The 17,126-nt window shown below is 41.7% G+C and overlaps 1 protein-coding gene across 2 annotated transcripts; it reads left to right on the top strand.

Moving 5' to 3' along the window:
- Positions 1 to 2,149: 2,149 nt before the first annotated feature.
- Positions 2,150 to 11,925, top strand: epm2a (EPM2A glucan phosphatase, laforin). 2 transcript variants are annotated; one of them, XM_080791712.1, is made up of 4 exons: positions 2,150 to 2,271; positions 3,599 to 3,773; positions 9,539 to 9,783; positions 10,820 to 11,925. In XM_080791712.1, exons 2-4 carry the CDS (start codon positions 3,628 to 3,630, stop codon positions 11,101 to 11,103), a joined length of 675 nt encoding a protein of 224 aa, XP_080647838.1. In that variant the 5' UTR covers positions 2,150 to 2,271; positions 3,599 to 3,627; the 3' UTR covers positions 11,104 to 11,925. The 2 variants fall into 2 exon arrangements, with proteins under 2 accessions (XP_080647838.1, XP_080647837.1); XM_080791711.1 differs by having other exon boundaries at positions 2,188 to 2,607.
- Positions 11,926 to 17,126: the final 5,201 nt, after the last annotated feature.

Here is a 17,126-nt window from a genome sequence, read left to right as displayed (position 1 = left end):
CTACATTATAATCTTGGTGCCAGGATATTGCATAAACCCTCAGTGGTGGCATACCATGCATTTGCATTATTCTTTTGTAAAAGTAAAAGTGCCTGATGCCTGAAGAAGGTCTGTATAGACCGAAAGCTTGCAAATCATTTAAATGTGCACAGATTTGAGTGTGGACTGTGGAGCTTCCCGTTATTTTCTTCTTCAGGAACAATAAAAGTAAAATTTGAGCCCTGAAAGTGATCAAAAGTAAGGATCCCCTCACATCTGCAAGTTTATACTTGAACGGCTATGGACAGCTTTGTGTGTCTGTTAGCCCTGGTCCAATGCTTACAGCGAGTGTCTCTCTCTGACGCCTACCTTCCACAACCCACTGGTCATATTTCCACTCCCTTGTGCTGTTTTTTTAATACCAGCAAATAAACAAAACGACGTAACCACTTACCGAAATAAAGCCTGCTAGACCTTGGTAAAAGTCTATTCTCGAACCTGGGAAGCGTCTCAGGTCCCCAGTTTCTCTCTAAAATGCACTATTTTAATCATTAAATAAAATGAATCCAGCCAGATCGGCGCGGGTAAAACCCGGAAATGCCATAGTAGAAGAAATGACTCTGCCCGGTAAATTCAGGGTACATTGCGTTATCAAGATGACACAAAGTGCATTTTAGAGAGAAACTGGGGACCTGAGACGCTTCCCAGGTTCGAGAATAGACTTTTACCAAGGTCTAGCAGGCTTTATTTCGGTAAGTGGTTACGTCGTTTTGTTTATTTGCTGGTATTAAAAAAACAGTGCACAGGAGTGGAAATATGACCAGAGGGCTGTGGAAGGTACTTCCACAAGGCGTCAGAGAGAGACACTCGCTGTAAGCATTGGACCAGGGCTATGTGTCTGTCTGCATGAACACGGAATGTGATGTATGATTAGAAGAGCGCCACTCACTTCACACAAGTGTGATTTGGTAGAACCCTGGGTTCAGTTGTAGTCATAACGTGTAGGTACTACTAACTTGGCAATGATGTAAGTGCAAATACCAGTATTGTCAATAATAGTGATGGGATATTAATCGGCAAACACATCGGTATCGGAGAAATTCTAGTTGTTTTTTGATTAATCGGCATTGGTCTGATTAATGTAATATCGGTTATTACAGATGTCGGATACGGATATCACACACGCGCGCAAACGGCTCCACACACACACACACACACACACACACACACACACACACACTTCAGAAATACGTTAATTTACAAACCTGCTATACGAGATTTGACTCCAACATTCAAATAATCCAACCGTCTCCGTTGAAGGTCTATTATTTCTTGCTGGTACTGTACGATAGTTCTGATGAAGACTGATAATATATCCTCGGCAACAGCAGTCAGTCGTTCATTGACGAACAATCTCAGCGTCTCAATCTCAGCCATTGTGAATGATTTGTTGTTCTATTAAGTAGTAACAAAGTCGAGGCACTACTAACTCACTAGTAGCTATAATCTCCAATTCGAGTATCGGTTGGATGCATGGAAACAAAGAGAGTCTCTTTGATAGAATTCTCAGATTTCATCTGTGATTCTCTGTCGCAAACGTAAACATAAACAACGCGGAAACTTCCGGGTTAACAACGTTTGTCTGATGTCAGATGAAAGTAACAACGTTGATAGTTTTATGCTTATCGCCACCTGCTGGCAATGGTCTGTGCAGCTCCCAACCTCCGCATCACCTGAATCAAAGAGATTCTATATAAAGAGGCGACACTCTCATTAAACCCCATAGTAACAACCAGCGCCCAGTGCCTCCGCCATATTGGTGTGATGACGCAACTTCCGGTTGCTCTAAAAAACATGGGTGCGTTCGCAAATGCTCACCGGGAGCTCACTCTCGTATTAGTTTGCATTGCACAGTGCGCTCTTTCCGAACGCTTCCAAAAAGAGTCTTTGAAGTCATTCTATTCCACTTCTAAGATTATCCTCTCCCGCCGCCATCTTGGTGTGATGACGTCAAAGCGCTACCGATGCGCCATCTAGTGGTGATTCCAAATATTTGAGAGTGTCGCCTCTTTATATAGAATCTCTTTGCCTGAATTTCCGAGAGGAGGAGAACTTCCCGTATCTGCATGAAGTGGGCGGACCTATGCTCTGGCTTCCGCAAGTGCAACACTTTTGAATGAATTCTTTTTTATGCGCTGCGCTCTGGTGGTCCTACCTCGGCCACTGTATTCTGCCAAAACAGACTCCACGAGCCCACGTACGACCCATGACATTTCAGACAACGTAGCCTGGGTAGGTCGACCCGTGTAGTAGTACTTTAGGCTATTAAACAACACAGCGTCAGCGGGGACCTAATTTAAGTAACGTATTTTGGCAAAATGCTATTCAGATTCGGTGTCATTCTCACTCCTGATTGTTCGGACAGTCTCGAGTTGTTTGTTCTGGGTTCTCGTCCTGAAATGGGCCACTGGGACCCAAACGGAGCGATCCAAATGAAAGCGACGCAGGTGGTTTTGTCAAAGCACGAGCCCTGTCTCTGGATCGGCGACGTGCAGCTGGCAGAGCCCTGCACAGACAGTCTGTGGTTTAAGTTCATCAAAAGAGTGAGGGGCAGTTACGTCTGGGAAGGTAGAAATTATAGTCTTTCTAGACTTCTTATTGTCGTGCATCACAGTCATGTTTTCGCCTGTATGCCCGCATTCCTCCTGCGAGGCGTCCTGTACACTACAGTATAGAATACTTTGGTATCTTTTTAGATATTCCCGAATACCAACAAACATCTCATGTTTCTGCTATTGTAATGCTTCATTCTAACCTCTTGGTGGCGGTAAAGACACACCTCAAATTGCATATAGCTATACATTGCTTCAGATTTGACTGACATGCGATAATTCATCGAATCAATGGATACTTGCTTGGTTAAATAATGCATGAAGCTATTCTCTAATAGTGCCATAGCAGGATATGTCATATGTGGCATCCTCTTACAAATTATCCCTTTTATTTCTATAAAAGATAACCTGACATGTATTTTAACCTTAGATTAGGATTAGGAATCCAAATGAAATGTAGGCTACACAATGTGTATTTCCAATTTTCAGTACTTTTACTTCCCTACAATTATTTGAAAACTTTTGTTACTAGTTACTTTGTAGATTTTGATTATTTATACAAAACACACTGCAGTACCACTTCAGCCCTATACATTTTGGCCATTTCAAAATAGCCAATCTGCCAGACCTTTGCTGCGTGTCACTCCACATCTCTCTCTCCTCGTTTCGTGTCAGGCTATTGTATAGCAGCAAAAGTTTAAGCAGACAGCAGCGCAGCAGTATCCGTGTACAGCAAGCAAGCAGGATGAGCAGTGCAGACTTCCACTTTAAATAGCCAGTATGAAGATGGAATTATTGTGTGATTGGATGAAGTGAAAATCATGTGAATGAAAACGTGATGCTGAGGCCGACCAATTAATGCCGTTAATTGGCCACTGACCACTGTGTTTCCTGATTGAACTTGCTCTGCGCATGTCTGTTTCTCCTACATTGCTGTATGGAGTACTTTTCCCACCACTGGTTAATATGTTGTCCTGTTATCTCCTCTGTCTCGTTGTTACCACCAGGCAACGGCCCGCATCATGACAGATGTTGTATGTATGACCAGAGAAACGTCGTGGATGGAGTGTACTGCCACCCGATCGGTCACTGGATAGGGGAGACGGGCCACACGGATGAGATGAAGCACACCACTGACTTTTACTTTGGCGTGGCCGGTCAGCAGGCCATGCATTTCTCCAGGTCAGTGGTTCTCAAACTTTTTCAAGTCAAGTCAAGTATTAGCCCACGGACCCGCATTTGTATATTCATGCCAAGGACCCCCATAAGAGATGATTTTGACGACGACTAGCAGTGATTTATCGCCAGTTTGACATGCGTTAGGCTACGGACCCCCACTTCCGTATATATCTATCTATATTCCGTATATATTCCATTTATATCTCTGGGACCCCAATTTATATTGTGAAATGAATGTTAATCTAACTTTGAGAGTGTACAAATGGAACCAAATGGATCCGTCAGGGTCCATTTGGTTCCATATGTACACTCTCTGAGACAGTTACAGACCCATTTGGTTCCTAATCCCAGACCCCACTTTCAGAACCACTGCTCCAGGTATCTCATACTGGCATGATGGTGTCAGGATTCAGGAATATGAACACGTTCAATGTCAGATCCTGTAATGTATGGGGGATTCATTCATCAGAGTTGAAGCTTGTTTCTGTAACCGGATCACACGTACGAGTTTAGAACGAATACCAGGCTTTACTCTGGAGGTGTGAAAGGCTGGTGACGCGAGGTTAAGTTAGTTCCCAGAAGTTCTCGCATAAAACCGCGAGGACAAGAAAGTGTCTTAGAGGAGCATAGATACAATAAAAACCTAGATGTCTCATTGGCCGGTGCAGTTCATTGGAGCGAACTGTATCGCACTAGTAAGGCGGAAGTGCTAGGTAGGCACGCTGCGGCGCTGCCACTCAAGTGAGTACTGGCCAATCACAGCGTGTCTTTTCCAATCCAAAGGAGCTTTATTGGCACGAGAAAACAAACGTGTACATTGCCTCCGATTGGCCTAGCATTTCAGAAACCCACCTACCAGTGACATCATCGATGGGGAAACCAAGCTAATAGAAACTGCAAGCTTTCTATTCCTGGAAAGTTACCATGTTATAATAAAAGCCATTGTTGTTTGAAATGACCAAACCCATGCCCGCCTACCCACTTTTTGTCTACTCTGAGACACAGAGTAGACAAAAATTGTGTCATTATAATGAGCATTAGTGAGGACCAATTATAGGAAGACAGGTTGAGAAGTCTTCCCTTAAGTGACAGATGCATCATCGCTCTCGAAGGGATTACATATACGTTTGTATTTGTATTGTGCAAAAATAATTTGATAATGCTCTAAATTAATGAGATCCCAGGAGGACAATGGATTTTCTATGCCAAAGTTGTACATCTTATATCACTGAAGGAGTCTGCTTTGTCATATTTCTTTCTCCTTATCTCTTCCATGAGTTCTACATTCTGTGCAACTTGTGTTTTTCCAATAGCCTGATAACTTTTATATTTCCGTATTTAATTACTGATAACTTTTCTCTTTCAGTAGTTAATTAGAGAAAGCCATTCTTCCCTCCTTCAATGTCATGACTTGATGATTTTTATGGAATTTCTGCTTAGTTTAGTTTAGGGACAATGAAGAGAGGTAATTCAGTGAAGGAAAAAAGAAGACACATAGGCTACATCACATAATGCAGGACATTTGTTTCCTTGAGCCAGTTACCATAATCTTTAAACATTCTCAGGGTTTAAAAAACATTTCAACCTCCCTGCTTCTGTCCTCAAACACAGTAAAGTCCACCGAAAAGTGTGACTGACCCACACCACTTGTGTCCAGTAAACATTATGAGCTCCAGGTTCACATGAACAGTGTGTTATGGTGCAGGATTTCTCTCATGGAAGCTCTTTCTGTGATGAAGGCATGACCTCGTATCTAAAGACGTCTGTAACAAGAACTTAGCTGGCACTCATACTTGGTTGCACGGGCGTGCATAGAGCTTATCTCCAAAAGCACTTTCTGAGTTCTGACCATAGTGGGCATCACAAATGCCAACAGTTTAACCATATGTTGTAGAAATTATATTCCCCTGCAGCTTTGCAGGTCCTGATGGCTGCAACCCACGACTAACACAGCCCAGGGTAGAGCACCTGGCCTGGTGAAGATATTACGTATGCTTCACAGAACGCCCCCTTCTTTTTCTTTTACAAAATCTTTGTGCTTTTTCTGCATTTATTTGATAGTACACAGTATATTCACACAGGAAATGGGGGGAGAGAGATGGGGAGTGACATGCAGCAAAGGGGATCGGGAGTCGAACCTGCGACATGCTGTCAGGCTGGATTAGCAGCCTAGGTGACCGGACCACTAGGCCGGCCCGGGCCAGAACGCCCCCTTCTAGTTCTGTAAATTAACTTTTCTGAAGCACTTTTCAATGAATTAATTAAAGGGACAACCATTTTGAGGTCCCTTCAAAAGTTAAATCATTAGCAGTTACCTATCTCAATCTTTGCAATGGGTAGAAGGAAAGTGAGTCAGTATTGGGTTTTGTCCTCTGGGTAGCGCTTGGATAGCTCATTTTGTTAGCCTGTGCCAAATTCATTAGACGAATGAGATAGTAAACTTAAAAGTCCTAAAAGACCGTAAATGAATTTGTCTAAGAGGGATGGAAAACCTGGTCAAGGAGATTGATTGTATCCTGTGCATATGACACGGCTCTCATCTTCATCCTTCATCCTTCATCCTTCAGCCATTTGGTTTGGCTAAATTACCTCACTGCTTTCCGACTGAATTTTTCTATGGAAATAGAGCTAATCAGAGAATTATTCTACTATGAGCTTTTGGCTCCATATATGGTGGTCAAATGCGGACAGCACAAATTGGGTGAAGCGGAGAATGCCAGCACAACACAGTCAATTAACCCAACAATTTGCCCTCCTTGCTTAAAGCACACTATGGTATACCAGACACAGAAGAAATTAGTTAGAATACCCTTAAGGCAGTGGGCACTTGTCTTGCATAAAAATGAGCATGGTTACCTGGTGCAATGAGGTTTTAATTGGTGTCTGAAGACCTTACAAGCTTTATGTCAAGGACCTGTGTTGATTTGGAGGCACCGCATGCCCTTGTAGCTCTCCTTCCTATTAATCGCTTTTTAAATTAGGCTCCCTGATCTCACGACAGTGTTGCCCCAAGTATCATACAGATTTACGTGAATATGTCAAAGAGAATTTAATTCACATATGGCTGCTTTCCCCAGTAATGCTTAAAATCGGAGGGGGAATCTCAAGGCCATCCATACAGAGCAGTTATGATATCAAATAGGATTCTAATTCTATTCCTGAAAATTACAAGTCATATATTAGTAGCTCTGATTGAAATGGTACATTATTGTCTTCATGGTGCCTTTTCTTAGTAATTTCCCATTATTATTGTTGCACAGTATATTTTGCAAGATGTCACACTGTATTTTCCTGCACTGTAACTGTATAAGTAATAATGTGAGCCATAGAAAACTTTTCGATGATTTGCTGTAAACAACAGTAAACAATGAATTGAAAATTCTGCGGTTCCGTTATTGGGCGGTTTTCTGTGAATGTAATGCTGTCTGTGCACGAGTGGCCGAGGAACGCACATGGTTTAAAAAGTCCCCCCCCCCCACTTTGGTAGCCACAGAAACGTCTCTGCTTTTGCATGTGATGTGACAGACAAGACAGGTAGACAAAACAGGAAAGGGCGCACACCAGTGTTGGTGAGGTGCTGGCCTAAGGCAGTAAATACCGGTAGGTAAAAAAGAGTTGGCATTCTTTTCCACACAAATGATACGGCTTATGCTGCATAGCAGACCAGAATTCCACAGCGATTGTGAATTAAGGTTATCTTTGTCAAGCCACCTTCGACACCGAGCTGTCAAACTAATTCACTTTATGCAGCCTGGATTGTCTCCAATATGCTCTATATTTGACAAATATAAAAAGGTCTCCTTTCCTAAGAGTTCTTTCCCATTCTGCATTCTGTAAATTATACATTTGATGTCAATTTAAGGGATTCTAATTGGAATCTGAGGTCACAAGGACTTTAGCGTAGCAGGCAGCCATAGGCCATAAGCCATAATGATGCTGATAATAATGATGGTAATAATAATATAATAATAATGGTGCGAGGGGAGTGCACTTAGTGCAATTAGGTAAATGCCACACACTTTGTTCAATTTAATGAAGCCCATTCTGATCATTAGATTCCAGCGATTCAAAGCATTTCACTGAGGGCAATTTAATGATTATACTGGCTCTGCTGTATACTATTTGGACCATACCTGTGAGATCAGAAATGATTATTTTCAGTAATGGCTTTCTATTGGAAACAACTACCGGTACTCTAAAACATCAATTGGGGGGAAACTACAGAAAACATAAGGTATTTTAAGGACGGTTAGTCGGTTACTCACCTGTACAGTGTAACCTTTCTTTTTATAATATTTTTCTCATCCAGCATTTCTTTACTATTGTCTATTTGACATTGCTGTTATTAGCACATGCAGTCTTGTGATAATCGCTTGTTGTGTGATTATTGATTCAGACGTTTAGTCCAAAACAGAACACTGGAGCACACGCATAGTTGGAAGTTTCTCCCAAATTTGCCCTGAGATCACTGGACATATATACAATTATTTTGTAAAAATTCTCCCTTAATGTATTCTACAACATGTTCTACAAACTGCAATCACAGGTCAAGTACAATGTTTTGCAATAATTGATTATACAGTTGTACTTGGAGAAAAGGCTTTGCTCTCGAGGATGCAGCTCTCCGATGAATTTAGGAAAGATATCTACGGGGAGTGCAACGAACAACATTTAAGACATATCATATATTAATATTAAAACATAGCAGAAAACCAGGCATAATTAAGATACAGATTGAGCAGCATGCATGGACAAATTATCAGAGGCTGTGGCTTTAAGAGTCACTGCCTTAAAAATATGGGACTATGGGTAGCTCTGGGACATAGCCTTCTACTGCTAGAATCAAAGCGGTAGAAGGCTATGGACCAGAGCTAGACTATGGGGAACTTAATTAGTGATGTCTAAGGAGTTGAGTAATCTTGAGATGAGCTGTGGTTAACACTGTTCTGAATGTGTCTCAGAGTGGCTCAGTAGCAGTTCTTCAAGAACAAATCAGGGGTCTCCTGATCGTATAGCCAACAGTCAGTATAAGCTCAGAGAGGTCTCTGTGGTGTCACTCTGGGACGTATAGCAGTTCTTTCACATCGTTTCCTTTTATGTATGTCCTCTGGCTGTGGAGTTTATGAATGCTAATGCTGTCAGTGACTCAGTGCTAAATAGAGCCTGCAGCAGTCAAACCATTATCTGACCACAGAGAAAGTGAGACTGGGGCTGAAGTCAATAAAATAGTCTTTTAAATTTCCAAACACTTCCGCTTATCCATCTATAATTCAGAAGCCCTGAAAATGCGTATTAAGCGGGACATTCAGTATTTTACCCACTTCCATTTCACCTGTGCAGTTTTCCTACTGGAAACCAAACGAATGAGTCAAAGCCTAACCAGAAATGGAAATTCAAAAATATACTCTTTCTGAACTTTGCAAAGTTAAGAAATGGGTAGCTGTCGTCTTGGAAAATGACAGCTTCCTTTTCAAAACTTTTACCGAGTGGACTCTGGAGCATTCGAAGATTGTGGAAGAGATATGCTGGCTCGAGCGATTATAAAATATCACTGCAGGCAGGCAATGCGGGAGAGAAGGAGGACGGATGCTGGCTTTTCTGATAATATCGTCCTCTCCGTTCTATAGTATATGATTCGTGAAAACAGGCCACCTTGCCTGTGGTCTGTATGACAGCTCCATTTGGACCCACTACACACACACACACACACACACACACACACACACACACACACACCGCCCTGATCATTCATTGTTGTCACCCTCCAGGGTGCTGCCACGCGTGTGGCTGGGTAGCTGTCCACGGCAGGTTGAACATGTGACGTTCAAATTGAAGCAGGAACTTGGCGTTACTGCGGTGATGAACTTTCAGACGGAGCGAGACGTGGTAAACAACTCTGAGGGCTGCAAGCGCGACTCTGGAGAGGCCATGACACCAGAAACCATGATGCACTTATACAGGGACTGCGGCCTGGTGTACGTGTGGATGCCAACACCAGACATGAGCACTGAGGGTGAGGAGAATTAGTGCATGCTTTGTCCGGTCAATCACCAGAGCAGTGTTGATTTTGTCTACTAAAACTATGACGGCAAATGTTCGTCGACTACCGTTTTACACTGAGGGAAACTAAATGAAAACTAAGCTATGATTACTAAAACTGAGACTAAATATATTGACAATTTTGTCAATAAAAACGAGACAAGAGATCCAGTATAAGTAAAAGTTATTTTACACTTGGTTGCATGCTGAAAGTAGCCGATCTACAAGCTCAGTAGATCTGCTATTGTGTCAAAATACATTTTAGTCGACTAAATCAACTGTAGATTTAGATTTAGACTAAAATCTTATGCTATTTAGTTGACTAAAACTAGACTAATATTAAAACATTCCAGGTGACTAAAATGTGACTAAAATTAAATGAAAACTATTCAAGACTAGAGACTATGACTAAAACTAAATTAAAACTATTCAAGAGACTATGACTAAAATCTAAACTTGCTGTCAAAATCAGAGACACCAGAGACATGTGTATGCTTAGACAAGGCAACTTAGATTGGTGCATATTGCATAAGCTCAGCGCCTATGGTAAATAAAATACAATTGCAAATCAAATCCCCAAAGAGCGACATTAATGGTGGTAAATAATTTAGTTGAGGAACAAAAGGATTTGAACGAAAACGTGGGCAATCAGATATTGGGAAAACATTGCAGAAATGACTGTGTCGAGTAAGGGCCCACAGGTGGGATATTAAGTGTCATTCACTTGATTTCTATGATCAAGTTGTTGGGGTAAAACCGGTTGTCGCTGTCCAGTTGGATCAAATTCAAAGTTTAACTTTTTTACTTTCCGCACAGGCTGTTAACGTAAAGTGGACCCAAATCTGTTATTCATACTATTTTAGAAAATGTATATAATGATTTTTTGAAATGGTTATACATGTTTTGAGAAGTGTTGCCTATAATATTGCCATCCCAAAACATGGATGTCAGGTGTCAAAGTGATCTTGCGTGTCTCCTCGCGTATCATGGTCTCCCGTCTCCATCGGCAGGTCGGATCAGGATGCTTCCTCAGGCCGTGTTCTTGCTCCACGGTCTCCTGGAGAACGGCCACACGGTCTATGTTCACTGCAACGCCGGGGTTGGAAGGTCCACCGCAGCCGTGTGCGGCCTGCTCATGTATGTCCTCGGCTGGAGCCTGAGGAAAGTGCAGTACTTTGTCACTGCGAGGAGGTCGTCGGTTTACATAGACGAGGAGGCTTTGGTTCAAGCCCAGGCCGACTTCGTCCAGAAGTTTGGACAGCTGCGATCATCGCTCTCTCCAGAGATGTGTTGAGCTGGTGCTGAATTGTCACGTAATGCATGTTCAAGTGGCTCTGGATAAGCAAGTTGATTTTCAGGTATCCAGAGACAGTTCTGCTGGCTGACAGCAAGGGTGTGCCGTGTCATTTTTTCCGACTGCGCTTTGGTCCGCCGCATTACTAACCCTATCCTTAACCTTAACCCTAACCGTACGCAAAGCCACGTAGTCGGAGTAATGGGATGTCGGAGTTCAGTGGTGGAAAGTAACTAAGTGCTTTTACTTAAGTACTGTATTTAAGTACAATTTTGAGGTATTTGTACTTTACTTGAGTATTTACAATTTCCAGTACTTTTACTCCTCTACAATGATTTGAAAACTTTAGTTACTAGTTACTTTGGAGAAAGAAAACATACAGTAACCACTTCAGCCCTATACATTTCGGCCATTTGATAATAGCCGATCTACAAGCTCACAATGCATCGCGTTTTCAATTCCGTACTTTTACTTGTAACGAAGTAGTTCTAAATTGCAGTATTGGTACTTTTACTTAAGTAAAACAATTGAGTACTTGTTCCACCACTGTGTTATGGGCAGTCCCCACAGCAAACATACTGTCGGCAATTAATCCTACTGCGTTAGCGTTTAGCTGAGGGAAATACTCTCTGCCATTTAGCATAATATAGGCTATGGTTATTAATTGCACAGCAGGGGCCTGTTGAGAGCCACCCATTAAAAAAGACCTTTAGTTTCTGCCTTGTATTTGTTTGTATTTGTATAAATCAATGAACAGAGCCGACATTTTCAAAAGGCAACTTGCAATTGGTTTTGTGCTGATTTAAAGGGTGAACATTAATGAATGAGAGGGACTAAAAAAAAAGTGTTGTAACCTGCCGTTTCTTTCTACTTTCTAATTCTTTGATTGGCCCGAAAAATTGTGTTTGTTGTCATGATTTGTCACGACAAGAGTTGGCTTTGTCCGCAGCGTAAACGTCTTTAAATAAATACTTTCTGAAATGTCTATGAGGAAAATTAACGGAGAATCATTTCCTGGGCCATGGTGGGGGGGCGGGACTACGACGCTCTATGGTCTTCATCTTCAAAAAGAGTATTCCTACGTCGCCAATGCTTCTGCACCATTTCATAGAAATGTGCCTGCATCGTGGGGCAAAATTTAATTTCCTTTCAAACAAATAAATTCTTAAAAACAATTAAACGCAGACTGCTGTACTGTATATCCACTTTCTGTCAGAGCAGATATTTAGCCTCCGGGATAGAGAACAACTAAACTCCGCCAAGCTCACAGGGCATGATAGCGGTTCATCTTTATTCATTCTGGAGGGGATTTTCTTGCCTATCCGGGCTAAGCCAGTGATAAGATTGCCAGGGTATAAAATCCGCCTCTATATTGGGAAATGAGTGCACACAAAGTACTGATATAGTAAATTACAAAATAATATATTGCAATGCAAATCCCAACACACACCTGGACTTGTATGAATGCATGCAGTACCAGTTTGCCTTGGCACACCGTTTGGAACCACTGCTTTGATGCATACACAGTGAGGCCTTAGATTATGCTGTTTATTGGCATATTCAGAATTTGGGCTTCCTAGGATTTATTACTTATAGGATTTATTACTTAAATATTTGCCTAGCGTAAGAGGATATTAATATCAGTTGGGGAGAAAAAGGGAGATTTCTTAGACTTCTAATAACTATTCTAGAAATGTTAGAAAAGAGCACTTTATGAGGGCCTGCATTCATTGGTTACGGACGGAACTCAGAAGTCTGGTGACACGAGTAGGGGTACGTGGAATGAACATATGCGGGGGGTTATCTTTTGAAAGATAATATGACACTTTTCACAAACCTTTTCACCCTTTTTTGTGGTGTTGGATCTGATACTAGTTAGGTAGGTACAGTATAGGTATGTAGGAAGGTAGGTAGGTAGATGGATAGATGTGTTACTAATCTTAGCCCATCGGTAGGTTCTTTACGTTTTCTTTGTTGTTATGTAATAAGGATGGGCATTAATAAGCTACAGTATAAGCTTCTGCCTATACCTTTTCGATCACGCTATAAAGAAAAAATGAAATTGAAATAAACCATTCATTCATTCATATCACCTGTCACCTCCCAACACAACAGTGGTCCCCGGGCTGATTCTAAGCCAGGGTGGTGGTCCCTGGTTCACAATCAGGTGAATAGATGAGTAGATAGATGGGTTTTGAATTGATGTATTAGCTACAGTATGTTAATCCTCTACCAAAGCTCAGTGGCGTGCACAGATAGACATTGCACCACCTGCCCTTGCCCTCTGTGCCCTTTTAGGGAAAAAAAGAAAAAACAATTGTATAGTGTACAATATGTGGACCATGGTGACATTGATCAATTCTTGATAAAATAGCTTCTAATATATTATTTATGCCCCAAAATCTATAAATCTCACACTATTAAGGCAACCCGGCCGGTTCCATGCGCTGCACAAGGTCCCCTTTTTTTACTTGAGCAACTGCCCCTCTAAATGTCTGTGCATGCCACTGCCAAAGCTATTTTGTCCAATTTAATCCTCCTTATTCCATTGTAGATACAACATGAGCTTGTTGTGATTGTTGCTCTGGCCTTATCTCGGCAGCAGGCCAAGCATCGGCCTGTATTTATTCCTGCCGTTCCTTCCTTTTACAGACACATTCATTCTACTGATTTAAGCCGTCACAGAACCATTCTTTAGATTTGGCTCTGCAGTTTTCCTTCCAGTTTATCCCCTAATGGATCCGCCACCCAAGATGGATCCTTTACTGTTTTGTCCTATACCTCTATACCTCCGTAAGATGAAATGAAATAAAAACCTTTAAGAGAAAAACCCTCCCTGGGGTGGAAGAGCAAAGTTTATGGAAAATCATTCCTAAGGCGAAGACCATAGTTTATTGGAAAATCATTCCTGGGGTGAAAAAGGCCACAGTTTATGGGCCAAATAAACCTATGACTTCACAGAAAGGGCCCAGTGATGTTAGGACATGATCAGAACAGCTGGCCTGGAAGAGCTGTTCCAAAATTATACACTGTGTCCTGTCAACCATGATTATAATAAAACCATTCACAAGTCATTTGTGGGACTTTGTTAAATATTCATTAAAGGGTATTTAGTATAATTCAAGCCATCTTTTAAAGGAAGTGTAGACTGTTATTGTGAAACTAATTCTCATTTACTGGAATCCTGCGAGTTGAAAGTGTCAGTATTTGATATTATGAAATTAATAATGGCTGCCTTAGTCTGAAATACATTCATAACAAGGTCTGTGCTTTGCAGCTCTCAGATCTTTTAATCAGCACTAATAACATTAGGCGAGGAGGAGAGTGAAAACTCATTAATTAATATAATATTAATATCTTCGTAGCAGTGTAATTTGGAGGGCCGTTCACAAACGAACAAGTTAGAGGCAAACGTCAGTGATCTAGACCCTATTATATACTTTTTTCACATCACATGGCATGTACAGTATATCTCTGCTGTCGGGAGGAGACCTCATAACTCCAAAATGTTCATTTTTCAGGAAATGAAAAATATACAAGCAATATACAAGCAATACAGCCTCATCAAAGTTGGTGTTGTAACTTTATATATTGTCAATTACTTCCATGAGAGGGGGAGAGGTGGTGGAAAAAGGTGTTTCCCCCAACTGTAAACCTGATGTGACAACTAATCACAACATATTATGAACACCTGGGGCATCGATAGACAAGTGGTTACCCCCCCCCCCCCCCCCCCCCCCAAAAAAAAGACAATAAATTATGAACTCATTCTTGTGTATACGCTTATGCAAATGCCACTCACCTGCATTTATTTTAGCAATCACATCCAATTCACCATTTGTCAGCCTTCTGATTGCTCCCTGACTGACTAACCAGCAGGCTCTTTCTGCTTTGTTCCACCTTGTTAATGTTGAATTTGCTAAAACATGATTTATTGTCAAAAACCAAAACATGATATGCCCAGTCACCATTTTTGTCCAACCACGAAACGACAACCACTGGGTGTGACAGGGCCGGTTCTAAGAAATCTTATATAATAATATAAGAAATAATAATTTCATGGAACAACTCATACATCAGAATCCTTAAGAATCAGAATCATGTGCAGTAAAGCTAAAACTACATGACAATCACAGTACCACACTACCGGTATATGCTGGTTTGTCTTTCAACATCCAGCATTCATTATTCTATAGCTTTGTGCAGTGGAGTGGACAATACTACCCAACTTTTGCCTCAGTTCCTGCAACTGTTTGTTTGGCTACAGGCTGTTTTCAGCAGCCCAATTAGCCAGGCACCGAACACACATTCCTCCTTGACAGGCAGTGCTCGTTGCACTTTCCTCAGCTTTCGGTATCCCATCTGCAAGATGGATGGCATGTTCAATTTGAAATAAGACACCGAAAACATATAATAATAGTCCAGAGAGGAAGTACGTGCAAATAAGTCATCGACATTCAGGAAATTGAATGCCAAAGTACTAAAACTTCCAAGTAATTTCCCTATGACTGCGGAAAAGAGAATTGTGCTTCTTCTGTCCTCCAAGCCCAAGGCACATGTTTTGGCTTTTCAAACATTTGCCATTCATCTTCCATAGGCTTCTATTAGCGTGGTAGTGTGTGTGCACTGTGCACCTGACACTCATTCCATTCATCATGGATGCGTGCCTTCTCACTTCTCAAAAGCCTTCTCGTCTACACAGACATCTCTCATGCACAGTCAATTATTAAACGTGTGATTTGCATTTACTGCCCTCACTCACTGACTCCCAGGTTAATGTATCTAATCTATTCTGAGCCCATATCATTTGCGTTGCCTCAGCATGTGCTTACGAAAAACATGGTGATTTATTCTAGACAGTATAGTTTTCCCTAATCCCTATGATCACAAACTAACTTCCAGGTTAATTTGTCTATTCTATTCAGGGCCCAGGCATATCATTGTCTCACCAGGCCGAAGGCATGTCCGTCTGTCCATTACCAGCTAATCTTCGGCACCGTTAACCCGGTCGCTACCAACGCCCCAAATCTTCCAGAACATCCTGTTATAGCGCCTCTATGAGGCCGATTTTTCCACATTTTCACCTATAACTGCACCGATCTGCGTGAAACATTGAATGCACACTCACTAGAGTCCAAGGAAAAACATTTGCCCTGCATTTTTCACATCTGCCTTTTATAGCGCCACCAAGAGGCAGGCTTTTGTAAAACACATTTTTTGATATTACTCCTCCAGATTCTGTCTTCCCGCACATTGGTACACAGTATCTCTATAGTCATAGTGTTCAAGATGGATCTGTCTGATATTTCATTATTCCTTCCTAATTGGCTAACATTGGCTTCCAAAGTTTGCAGGACTGGCCCGTTTTCAACAAAAAGCCTCAAATCATGAACGCAGCGTGCAATTTACGTGAATTATTTTCACGCACTTTCCTACTGTACTAGGCTGAGGAAGGCGTAAGAAGAATTGGCACCCGGGTGCAGTACTTAGTTTAGACAGTTTTTGGTTTAGACTATAGTCATTGTAGTCCTACAACTACAACCTATCTCAAACCCTCACCCTAAACCTAACCTCCCACGGGGCAGCACACCTAAACCTGACTAGTCTAAACTAAGTGTGCACCCCTTGGCACCCTATTCACATTGGCCGCCCTATATTATAGCGCCACCAGGAAGCCACAATAATAGAGACCTGAGGGGCACTTTATCTTTAGCAATGTTTCGGTATGTGCTTATGAAAAACATCACACTGACCTCCAGTCATGCAGGGAGCTATAGCAACCCTGTAAGAAGCTGTCGTAGAAGTTTAGATGTAAACGTTTAATAATACCCATTTATAAAAGAGTATCTCCTCTAAGTCATTTCCTCTGAGATTATCTCATCTGTCACACCCCTGTGGCGCTGTTTGTCTCACTCTGTTACTGTCCCATTTGTTGAACTGATAGGCTCAAGTCTTGAGGCTATGTTGGGGGCTGGCTGTTGTGGGAGTGAAAGCTATAAACGCTAACTCTGGGATTTCCATAC

Source organism: Protomyctophum bolini (genome assembly GCF_963924005.1).
Source record: "Protomyctophum bolini genome assembly, chromosome: 19".
NCBI classification, from domain to species: domain Eukaryota; kingdom Metazoa; phylum Chordata; class Actinopteri; order Myctophiformes; family Myctophidae; genus Protomyctophum; species Protomyctophum bolini.
The sequence above is the reverse complement of the archived record's forward strand: the minus strand, read 5'-3'. Positions and strand labels throughout refer to the sequence as shown.